The sequence below is a fragment of the Oncorhynchus nerka genome, linkage group LG11, assembly GCF_034236695.1.
Source record: "Oncorhynchus nerka isolate Pitt River linkage group LG11, Oner_Uvic_2.0, whole genome shotgun sequence".
Lineage (NCBI taxonomy): Eukaryota > Metazoa > Chordata > Actinopteri > Salmoniformes > Salmonidae > Oncorhynchus > Oncorhynchus nerka.
This window is the reverse complement of record NC_088406.1, coordinates 8,400,849-8,412,616: the sequence shown is the minus strand read 5'-3', so window position 1 is coordinate 8,412,616 and position 11,768 is coordinate 8,400,849. Positions and strand designations below refer to the sequence as shown.

At 45.1% G+C, this 11,768-nt stretch overlaps 1 protein-coding gene across 1 annotated transcript in view; it reads left to right on the top strand.

The window, feature by feature from the left end:
* The first annotated feature begins 3,752 nt into the window (after positions 1–3,752).
* Positions 3,753–11,768, top strand: part of LOC115123489 (SR-related and CTD-associated factor 4-like) — a 47,672-nt gene continuing 39,656 nt past the window's right edge. The window contains exons 1-7 of the mRNA XM_029652839.2: positions 3,753–3,928; positions 4,922–5,005; positions 5,151–5,195; positions 5,382–5,543; positions 5,929–6,252; positions 6,673–6,846; positions 11,172–11,485. Of these exons, the coding sequence (XP_029508699.1) occupies positions 3,899–3,928; positions 4,922–5,005; positions 5,151–5,195; positions 5,382–5,543; positions 5,929–6,252; positions 6,673–6,846; positions 11,172–11,485 (1,133 nt within the window). The 5' untranslated portion in view covers positions 3,753–3,898. The remainder of the gene's footprint in view (positions 3,929–4,921; positions 5,006–5,150; positions 5,196–5,381; positions 5,544–5,928; positions 6,253–6,672; positions 6,847–11,171; positions 11,486–11,768) is intronic.

The window sequence follows — 11,768 nt, the reverse complement described above, 5'->3', positions numbered from 1 at the left end:
GACGGATTCTCGCCACGCCACCTGGTAGGAGCGACCTGTCAGGTAGGACGCAATCCAAGCGTGGGCCGCGCCGGAGATGCCCAACTCGGAGAGGGTGGAGAGGAGGATCTGATGGTTCACAGTATCGAAGGCAGCCGATAGGTCTAGAAGGATGAGAGCAGAGGAGAGAGAGTTAGCTTTAGCAGTGCGGAGCGCCTCCGTGATACAGAGAAGAGCAGTCTCAGTTGAATGACTAGTCTTGAAACCTGACTGATTTGGATCAAGAAGGTCATTCTGAGAGAGATAGCGGGAGAGCTGGCCAAGGACGGCACGTTCAAGAGTTTTGGAGAGAAAAGAAAGAAGGGATACTGGTCTGTAGTTGTTGACATCGGAGGGATCGAGTGTAGGTTTTTTTCAGAAGGGGTGCAACTCTCGCTCTCTTGAAGACGGGAGGGACGTAGCCAGCGGTCAGGGATGAGTTGATGAGCGAGGTGAGGTAAGGGAGAAGGTCACCGGAGATGGTCTGGAGAAGAGAGGAGGGGATAGGGTCAAGCGGGCAGGTTGTTGGGCGGCCGGCCGTCACAAGACGCGAGATGTCATCTGGGGAGAGAGGGAGAAAGAGGTCAGAGCACAGGGTAGGGCAGTGTGAGCAGAACCAGCGGTGTCGTTTGACTTAGCAAACGAGGATCGGATGTCGTCGACCTTCTTTTCAAAATGGTTGACGAAGTCATCTGCAGAGAGGGAGGAGGGGGAGGGGGAGGAGGATTCAAGAGGGAGGAGAAGGTGGCAAAGAGCTTCCTAGGGTTAGAGGCAGATGCTTGGAATTTAGAGTGGTAGAAAGTGGCTTTAGCAGCAGAGACAGAGGAGGAAAATGTAGAGAGGAGGGAGTGAAAGGATGCCAGGTCTGCAGGGAGGCGAGTTTTCCTCCATTTCCGCTCGGCTGCCCGGAGCCCTGTTCTGTGAGCTCGCAATGAGTCGTCGAGCCACGGAGCGGGAGGGGAGGACCGAGCCGGCCTGGAGGATAGGGGACATAGAGAGTCAAAGGATGCAGAAAGGGAGGAGAGGAGGGTTGAGGAGGCAGAATCAGGAGATAGGTTGGAGAAGGTTTGAGCAGAGGGAAGAGATGATAGGATGGAAGAGGAGAGAGTAGCGGGGGAGAGAGAGCGAAGGTTGGGACGGCGCGATACCATCCGAGTAGGGGCAGTGTGGGCAGTGTTGGATGAGAGCGAGAGGGAAAAGGATACAAGGTAGTGGTCGGAGACTTGGAGGGGAGTTGCAATGAGGTTAGTGGAGGAACAGCATCTAGTAAAGATGAGGTTGAGCGTATTGCCTGCCTTGTGAGTAGGGGGAAGGTGAGAGGGTGAGGTCAAAAGAGGAGAGGAGTGGAAAGAAGGAGGCAGAGAGGAATGAGTCAAAGGTAGACGTGGGGAGGTTAAAGTCGCCCAGAACTGTGAGAGGTGAGCCGTCCTCAGGAAAGGAGCTTATCAAGGCATCAAGCTCATTGATGAACTCTCCGAGGGAACCTGGAGGGCGATAAATGATAAGGATGTTAAGCTTGAAAGGGCTGGTAACTGTGACAGCATGGAATTCAAAGGAGGCGATAGACAGATGGGTAAGGGGAGAAAGAGAGAATGACCACTTGGGAGAGATGAGGATCCCGGTGCCACCACCCCGCTGACCAGAAGCTCTCGGGGTGTGCGAGAGCACGTGGGCGGACGAAGAGAGAGCAGTAGGAGTAGCGGTGTTGTCTGTGGTGATCCATGTTTCCGTCAGAGCCAAGAAGTCGAGGGACTGGAGGGAGACATAGGCTGAGATGAACTCTGCCTTGTTGGCCGCAGATCGGCACTTCCAGAGGCTACCGGAGACCTGGAACTCCACGTGGGTCGTGCGCGCTGGGACCACCAGATTAGGTGGCTGCGGCCATGCGGTGTGGAGCGTTTGTATGGTCTGTGCAGAGAGGAGAGAACAGGGATAGACAGACACATAGTTGACAGGCTAGAGAAGAGGCTACGCTAATGCAGAGGAGATTGGAATGACAAGTGGACTACACGTCTCGAATGTTCAGAAAGTTAAGCTTACGTAGCAAGAATCTAATTGACTAAAATGATTAAAATGATAGAGTACTGCTGGGGTAGGCTAGCTGCGTTGTTGACACTACCCTAATCAAGTCGTACCGTTGAGTGTGAAGTTTCTACAATGCTGCTTATCGGGAGCTAGCTGGCTAGCTAGCAGTGTTGGTTACGTTATGTTGCGTTAGGAGAACGACAATAGCTGGCTAGCTAACCTAGAAAATCGCTCTAGACTACACAATTATCTTTGAAACAAAGACGGCTATGTAGCTAGCTATGTAGCTAGCTACGATCAAACAAATCACACCGTTGGGACTGTAATGAAATGAAGTGAAAAAGTGATACTACCTGTGGAGCGACGCGGAATGCGAAAGTTCTATTCAGTAGACGTTGGCTGGCTATTGGCTAGCTAGGAGTGTCTCCTACGTTAAGGACGACAAAATAGCTGGCTAGCTAACCTCGGTGAATTAAGATAATCACTCTAAGACTACACACTCTAAACTACACAATTATCTTGGATACGAAGACAGCAAAGACAACTATGTAGCTATCTAATACTACACTAATCAAGTCGTTCGGTTGAGTGTGATAGTTACTACAGTGCTACGGTAGCCGGTGAACGTATGCTAGCTGGCTAGCTGCTAGGCAGATAGGAGGGCGACGAAATACGATAATAACGCAATTATCACTCTAAGACTCCACACTCTAAGCTACACAATTATCTTGGATACGAAGACAGCAAAGACAACTATGTAGCTAGCTATGTAGCTAGCTAACACTACACTAATCAAGTCGTTCAGTTGAGTGTGATAGTTACTACAGTGCTACGGTAGCCGGTGAACGTATGCTAGCTGGCTAGCTGCTAGGCAGATAGGAGGGCGACGAAATACGATAATAACGCAATTATCACTCTAAGACTCCACACTCTAAGCTACACAATTATCTTGGATACGAAGACAGCAAAGACAACTATGTAGCTAGCTATGTAGCTAGCTAACACTACACTAATCAAGACGTTCAGTTGAGTGTGATAGTACTACAGTGCTACGGTAGACGGTGAACGTGTTGGACAGATAGGAGACGACAGATAGGAGATTTACGAAATACGATAATTACGCAATTATCTTTGATACAACGACTATGTAGCTAGCTAAGAGGAAATTGCTAAGATTAGACAAATCAGACCGTTGTACTATAATGAAATGTAATGAAATGTAATGAAAAAGTTATACAACCTGCAGACCGAAGCGCGGATGCGACCAGATCGCTCCAACCCGGAAGCGACGACTTATCTATTTACTTATCTATTTTTTTATTTAACACTTATTTTTCTTAAAACTTAATTGTTGATTAACGACCTGTTGTATTCGGCGCATGTGATTTGATTTCTATGGGGTGGTTTATCTTGGGTTTGTGAAGTATCACTTAATTTTCTTATTTTCTTTTTAACATCTTTCATGTGTTGTCAGCTATCATTGCAATCCATTTCGAACTTTATGATTAGCATAATTAGCATAATTGAGTATAAATTATCGATTTATCATCATATCGCCATTCTCAACTTGTGTGAAACACTTGAATTGCAACCTGACTCCACTGCTCACCCCTGTGGCGTGTTGTTGCAGCAACCAGTCCTGGCTTCTTCTAGGTTTTTCTCGCGGGAATTTTGTTCTGTGTTCCCGAGACTTGTTTCCGTCGGAAACGTTTTGGCCACACCTATTATCAACCAGCGGATAGATGGCTTAGCAACGCAGGCCAATGTTTGCGACTACATAAACATAGTCAGCTAAATAAACACGTATTATTCATTTAAAACGGTATATTTTTTGTCGGCATATCAACATATAATTATGGATTCCGTCAACGCTTTCAACTTGGAGGTAAAACATAAAGCTTTCTGTTAGCTAGCTACGCGGCTATTCTGCTAGCTAATCTAGCTAATGTTAGCTAGTTGAATTGTCGATGTATTGGCTAAATATGTCCTAATTTAGCCAACTTTGTGTCATGTTACTAGAATGATATAGTCCACCAGAAGGACAATGTGTTTATTAAATGTAATAGCAAATCAGACGTTAGCTAGCTAAGCTACCCACTTTTCGACCTTCCAATCTACAACTCAAAAATGACTACGCAGCTAACGATAAACACTCTAAAAGCTATCATGCAAGATGATGGCGAACTTTGCCCTTTTTGTTGACCTAAGACGATGGAGCATCAACCTCAAGAGTTTTCTTACTCAACTGGTCTGCTATTAATGTATAACCCATGCCATTAACCGCTGATAGTGTGAACGCTATTGCACGGCCAGTTTTCGGTTTTGTTGGGCTGATAAGGTCGGCGTGTTATTGACAAATACGCCAATGGTGGCTAATTTAGCTAACTAACCTTAGTTGGGTTTGTTGTAGAAAATGCAGAACCACATGGTTATGTCACTAAAAGTTTGGTATTGTTAGTTGCCCAGTTGTTTCTATGTACTAAGTTAGTAATGTCTAACTGAAAAATATAACGTTACGTGAATATAACAAGTGTTATTGCGTAACGTTAGCAAGCGTTATTCTAGTTAGATAGCTCTCTTTCTCTTGCAGGTGACTAGCCTGTTCATTTTTTTTGTTGTTGTTGCCTAATCCGAAATATGGCAGCGTCTCCTTTCTTCACGTTGTATATGTTGTTCTGTATTAGCACCATGTGTTCAGTGTCGAAGCATCAGTGTTTGTTTCCCTATGTGAACATGACCTGTCTACCCTCAATCCCCCCCAATTCTGGTCTTCATGCTTATAAAAACAAATGTGAGTTTGGGATTGATGTGGAGTCTGGATTAGATGACCTCGTTTAGGTGCTAGCTAAAGGTATTCTTCGTTTCCCTCTTTGTCCAGTTATTCTCCATGATTGACATGAAGCCTCCAATATCACGAGCAAAGATGATGTCAGTCACTAAATCAGCAATAAAGGCTATCAAGGTAAATTTGGCCAACATGTGTGTGTTTCTCATTGGAAAATGAAATGTGTAAAAAAAATATATATATATGCCAAAATGTGACCTTGTTTAGATTCACACCATGAAACATAATGATCCTGTTTCAACTTCTTGTCCCCTTTTCTCAGCTATACAAGCATGTCGTCCAGATTGTGGAGAAGTTCATCAAGAAGGTATGTCATGGAAACACAACCAAGGAACTATAATCAATAGTGGGGTCACTTTACTTTCAGACAATGCCAGTAGCTTTTGAAAGCATATAACAAAAACAAACCCTTTTTTACCCTTATTGTAATTTTGTAGACCAGTGATAATGTGGAAAGACTAGTGGTAATAACATCTGTTACTTGTTACTCCAGTGTAAGCCAGAACTGAAGGTTCCTGGTTTATACGTGGTGGATTCCATAGTCCGACAGTCCCGACATCAGTTTGGAGTGGATAAGGACGTCTATGGACCCAGGTTCCAAAAGAACTTCACCCCGACATTCCAGAACCTCTACCTCTGTCCACATGATGACAAGGTGGGTTATTACCGTAGCTGTTTTTTCCAGTGTTCCACCAAGTCAGGGATGCACAGTTTTTGTTCTAGCGATAACACACTAATCAGTAGTTAAATCGTGGATGATTGTATTCAATTAATCCACGGTTAAATAGTGGATGATTGTAGTCAATTAATCAGTGGTTAAATTGTGGATGATTGTAGTCAATTAATCAACGGTTAAATTGTGGATGATTGTATTGACTTAATCAGTAGTTTGGTCGGGTGTGGCTGGTACAAAAATTAAGAGTTGACACTTTACTCTTTCTGATATTCTTAACGGCCAGCTAAAGCAGAACTGAACTGTAAACCTTTCTCATTACGGGTTCTTATTCCTCCCCTTTGTCTCCCTTTCCCTCTCCCTGCAGAGTAAGATCATCCGTGTTCTCAACCTGTGGCAAAAGAACGCTGTGTTTGAGATGGACGTCGTCCAGCCCCTGTTGGACATGGCTGCTGGATCCTTAGCCCCTACTCCATCCCCCCAGGAGGACCTCCAGGCTCAGCCCCAGGTGCCCAGTGCCTCTATAGCATCAGTCCAGACACCAGTCTCTAGTGCCTCCATAGCAGCAGCCCTGCCCCAAGTCTCCAGGGCCTCCATAGCAGCAGCCCTACCCCAGCTCCCCCCACAGCTCCAGAACCCTGAGGCCCTGGCTGCCGTGGCACAGCTTTTCCAGTCTGGACAGGGACATGAGGTGAGAGCTATATAGAATGAAAGTATGCATCACAATACCAGGTCAGCGATGATGAGTGCACCCATAGAGATCCTAGATGCTGTGTCCTACTTCTATGAGTGTACCCATGAGTTTACCTGTTAAGTTGCCATGGTCCAGTGATTATATTCCAGTTATACTCATTCTAAGTATTTTGTTATAGTTACAGTATTACACACTACTAGCTCATATACCCCAGAACAACACGACTGTGACAGAAATTCACCATTGCTCTTTCTTGACCAATCCAGTTGGCTGTTTCCTGTAAACTATTTAATTATTCTGGGGGGTTCTCTACCAGCTCAATAAAGGATAATTGCATAGTATCTTGCTTGTCACCTAGGTAGTAACTGATTGGGCGGATTAAGTGTAATTCCGCTGTATTCCTTCCTGTCTGTCCAGCTTCAGAAGATCCTCCAGAGGTTCCAGCCAGGGCAACAGACTCCCCCTGTGGTTCCAAACACCATGGCTGACCAGAACCACCCACATGTGGTCCAAGGCCAGCATAATACACACCACCCACCGTTGAACACACACCAGACACATCCTACGGAGCAGAAGAACTCACTAGCTAAGGTAATGATTTTTTTTTTTTTGTACTTTGGGCATATTTTTGACCGACAAGACAATTTTCAGAGGCCTAATCTTAACAGGACAGCTTTTGATTTCTGATTTATTAGGATTGCAATTAGCGACAGCTAGTCTTACTGGGGTCCAACACATAACGAAATATATATTTTTTGTAAGTCACATATGACATTTATTTCAAGCCCTTTTTACATTTAACTGAAACCCAGCCTAAAACCCCAAACCGCAAGCAAAGAAGATGTAGAAACATGGTGGCTAGGAAAAACTCCCTATAAAGGCAGGAAGCTAGGAAGAAACCTAGAGAGGAACCAGGCTGAGAAAGGTGGCCAGTCCTCGGTCTGTCCCGGGTGGAGATTATAACAGTACGTGGCCATTTAAGGCCCAATAGTTCTTCAAGATGTTCAAACGTTCATAGATGACCAGCAGTGTCAAATAATAATCACAGTGGTTGTTGAGGGTGCCACATATCAGTACCTCACAAGTAAATGTCAGTTGGCTTTTCATAGCCGAGCATGCTGTGGTCGAGACAGCAGGTGCGCTAGAGAGAGAGTTGAAAACAGCAGGTCCGGGACAAGCTAGCACGTCCGGTGAACATGTCAGGGTTCCATATCAGCAAGCAGAACAGTTGAAACAGGAGCAGCAGCACAGCCAGGTGGGACTGAGTACAGCCAGCAGCATAGATAATGGGGTCGGGGGACACTATTGCCCCTTTCGACGATACCCCCGGACAGGGCCAACCAGGCAGGGTATAACCCCACCCACTTTGCTGAAGCACAGCCCCCACACCACTAGAGGGATATCAACAGACAGATATCAACTTACTACCCGAGACACGGCTGAGTATACCCCACAAAGATCTCCACCCTTACAAGCCTGTGCAGGACCAGACAGGAGATCCTGTCAGCGATACCACCCATTCAAGTGACGCAGGGACGGCATGGCAGAGCACCAGTAAGCCGGTGACTCAGCCCCTGTAATAGGATCAAAAGCAGAGAGTCCCAGTGGAGCCGGCCAGGCAGAGACAGCAACGGTGGTTCTTCGCTCCAGTGCCTTGCCGTTCAACTTTCGCAACCCTGGGCCAGACTACACTCAATCATTGGACCTACTGAAGAGATGCGTCTTCAGTAAAGACTTAAGGTTAAGATGGAGTCTGCGTCTCTCACATGGATAGGCAGACCATTCCATAAAAATATAGCACTATAGGAGAATGCCCTGCTTCTAGCTGTTTGCTTAGAAATTCCAGGGACAGTAAGGAGGCCTGCGTCTTGTGACCGCAGCTAACGTGTAGGTATGTACGGCAGGACCAAATCGGAAAGATGGGTAGGAGCAAGCCCATGTAATGCTTTGTAGGTTAGCAGTAGAACCTTGAAATCCCTTGCCTTAACAGGAAGCCAGTGTAGGGAGGCTAGCACTAGTCAACATTCTAGCAGCCGTGTTTAGCACTAACTGCTTTAGCCGGAGAGTAGAACATTGCAGTAGTCTAATCTAGAAGTGACAAAAGCATGGATTAGTTTTTCTGTATAATTTTTTTGACAAAAAGTTTCAGATTTTTGCAATTGTTATGAAGATGGGAAAAATTATACCCTGGCTGTGTTTGTCAAAAGAGAGCGATCAGGGTCCAGATTAACGCGGAGGTCCTTCCGTTTTATTTGAGGCGACTGTACAACAACCAAGATTAATTGTCATATCATACAGCAGATCTCTTTGTTTCTTGTTAACCTAGAACAAACTGTTTGGTCTGATTTTTTAAAAATGTATTTATTTTTTAAGTAAAACATTTGCGTCACTTCACTTCCATATGTCTGAAACACAGGCTTCCAGGGGGGACAATTTTGGGGCTTCGCCGTGTTTCATTGAAATGTACAGTTGTGTGTCGTCCTCATAGCAGTGAAAGTTGAGTGTTTCCCGAATGACATCATCAAGAGTTAGAATATATAGTGAAAACAATAGTGGTCCGTAAACGGAACCTTGAGGAACACCAAAACTTAAACATTTATTTGTCAGAGGACAAATCATCCACAGAGACGAACTGATACCTTTCTGACAGATTAGATATAATCCAGGCCAGAACTTGTCCGTGTAGACCAATTAGGATTTCCAATCTCTCCAAAGTAATGTGGTGATCGATGGTGTCAAAATCAGCACTACGGTCTAGGAGGACAGACGCAGAGGCTTAGCAGAACGCCATGAAAAGGTTATTTGCCACTTCAACTAGTGCAGTCTCAGTGCTATGATGGGGTCTAAAACCAGAATGGAGCTTTTCATCTGCATTATTTGTCTTCAGGGAGACAGTGAGTTGCTGTACAACACCTTTTTCCCCCCAAAACTGAGAGGAATGGGATATTCAATATAGGCCGATGTTATATATTTAAAAAAGACATTTTCTGGGTCAAGGTTTGGCTTTTTCAAGAGGGGCTTTATTACTGCCACTTCTTTAGTGAGTTTGGTACACATCTGGAGGATAGGAAGATGTTTTTTATGTTCAACAAAGTAGAACCAAGTTCAGGAAGTGTACAGGAAGTAACCGTTTCAGTAGTTGGAGTAGGGTCCCGTATGCAGCTTGACGGTTTAGAGGCCATGAATGTGTCGGGATACAGGATAAATAAATAAAAACTTGTCTCCATTGATCCTAGGTCCTGGTAGTTCTGTGTAGACTCAGGACAACTGAGGTTTGGAGGAGTCCGTAACTTCTAATCATCGTTGTCTTTTCGTCGAAGCAGTCGACAAATTCATCACTGCTGAAGTGAAAGCCATCCTCTCTTGGGGAATGCTGCTTTTTAGTTATCTTTGCGACAGTATCAACAATAAATGTTCTTATTCTCCTCTATTAGGTTTGGAAAAATAGGATGATGGTCGCAGCAGTGAGGGACTTCCAGTTAGATGGAACTCTATTTCCGTTCCAGTTTTCTGGAAGCTTGCTTCGGGACTCTGGTATTTTCTCTATACCAGTGAGCAAGTTTCTTATGACAAATGTTTTTGTTTTTAAGGGTGCGATTGCATTTTGGGTATTGCGCAAGGTTAAATTGAGTTCCTCAGTTAGGTGGTCAACTGATTTTTGTACTCCGACGACCTTGGGTAGGCAGAGGCAGTCTGGAAGGGCATCTAGGAATTTGTGTTGTCCGAGAATTTATACAATGGCTTTTGATGATCCTCGGTTGGGGGTTATATGTCGCGATTGCAAACGTAATAAAATGTTGGTCCTATTAGTCTATGCTTATGAAGAAAAACATTACGATCCACAAAACTAGATACAGAGTGTGGCTGTGAGTAGTTCCGGAGACATGTTGGACAAAACCCACTGAGTTGATGATGGCTCTGAAAGACTTTTGGAGTGGGTCTGTGGGCTTTTCCATGTGAACATTGATGTCACCAAAAATTATATTATCTGCCGTGACTACAAGATCAGACAGGCATTCCGGGAACTCTGTGCCCAGGAGGCCTGTAAGAGGCCTGTAAATGGCCCAGGAGGCCTGTAAATGGCCCAGGAGGCCTGTGGCCCAGGAGGCCTGTAAATGGCCCAGGAGGCCTGTAAACAGTAGCAATATAACATGATTAAGTAGGCTGCATATATTTCATGACTAGAAGCTCAAAAGAGGCAGAGAATCTTTTGTAAATTTAAATTTGTCGTGAATATTAGCAACACCTCCACCTGTGTGGTATGCGTGGGGGATATGGTCACTAGTGTAATCAGGAGGAGTGGCCCTCAGAGGTTCAACCCCCCCCCATCCCTATGGTTCCCAACACCATGGTTACAATTTGCATACATTTAAAACATTAACATGTCGTGTTTGTGAATCTCAGTTCCACATACATGTCAGTACAAGCCTCCTTGAAAGGGATGGTCAGTCACAGTCTCGTGTGATTATTATAGATGTCGAAGTAAATCATTGCACTCTGCTATGGATGTGGAGCTAAATTATGCTGTCATTGCTATGGATGTGGAGCTAAATTATGCTGTCATTGCTATGGATGTGGAGCTAAATTATGCTGTCATTGCTATGGATGTGGAGCTAAATTATGCTGTCATTGCTATGGATGTGGAGCTAAATTATGCTGTCATTGCTATGGATGTGGAGCTAAATTATGCTGTCATTGCTATGGATGTGGAGCTAAATTATGCTGTCATTGCTATGGATGTGGAGCTAAATTATGCTGTCATTGCTATGGATGTGGAGCTAAATTATGCTGTCATTGCTATGGATGTGGAGCTAAATTATGCTGTCATTGCTATGGATGTGGAGCTAAATTATGCGGCTCTTATTGTCGTGGAGCTAAATTATGCTGTGCTCATTGTTATGGATGTCGATCTTCAGAAACTCCTGGACCGTTTTGATTATGACGACGAACCAGAAGAAGTGAAGAGAGAGGAGATGAATCCCCTTGTTCCAGGGAACCAGTACGACGGCCATTTTCCTGGTCCGATGCAGCCCAACATGGAGCAACAGTTTCAGGGCCAGCCTGGGAGACAGCAGACACCTGTTGGAGGATACCCTGGTCTGAACAAGGGCTACAGCCAGAGCCAGCACACTGACCAGGGAAACTCCAGAGAAAGAGAAGATCCGTCTGGGAGGAGGGAGGGGAGGCAGCGGGGTCACGGCAGGAGGTCACGCTCCAGGTCTGGCTCTCGGTAAGAAGCTGGGCCTATTGTTGATATTAGACCTCTAATGGAATCCTGTCTTTTCCCACCTTTTAGCTTGGCTTTTAGTCCCCCTATTGCTGTGTTAGCTTGGAATTTAGTCCCCCTATTGCTGTGTTAGCTTGGAATTTAGTCTGTCGTATTGCTGTGTTAGCTTGGCTTTTAGTCCCCCTATTGCTGTGTTAGCTTGGCTTTTATTCCCCGTATTGCTGTGTTAGCTTGGAATTTGTCGCCCTATTGCTGTGTTAGCTTGGAATTTAGTCTGTCGTATTGC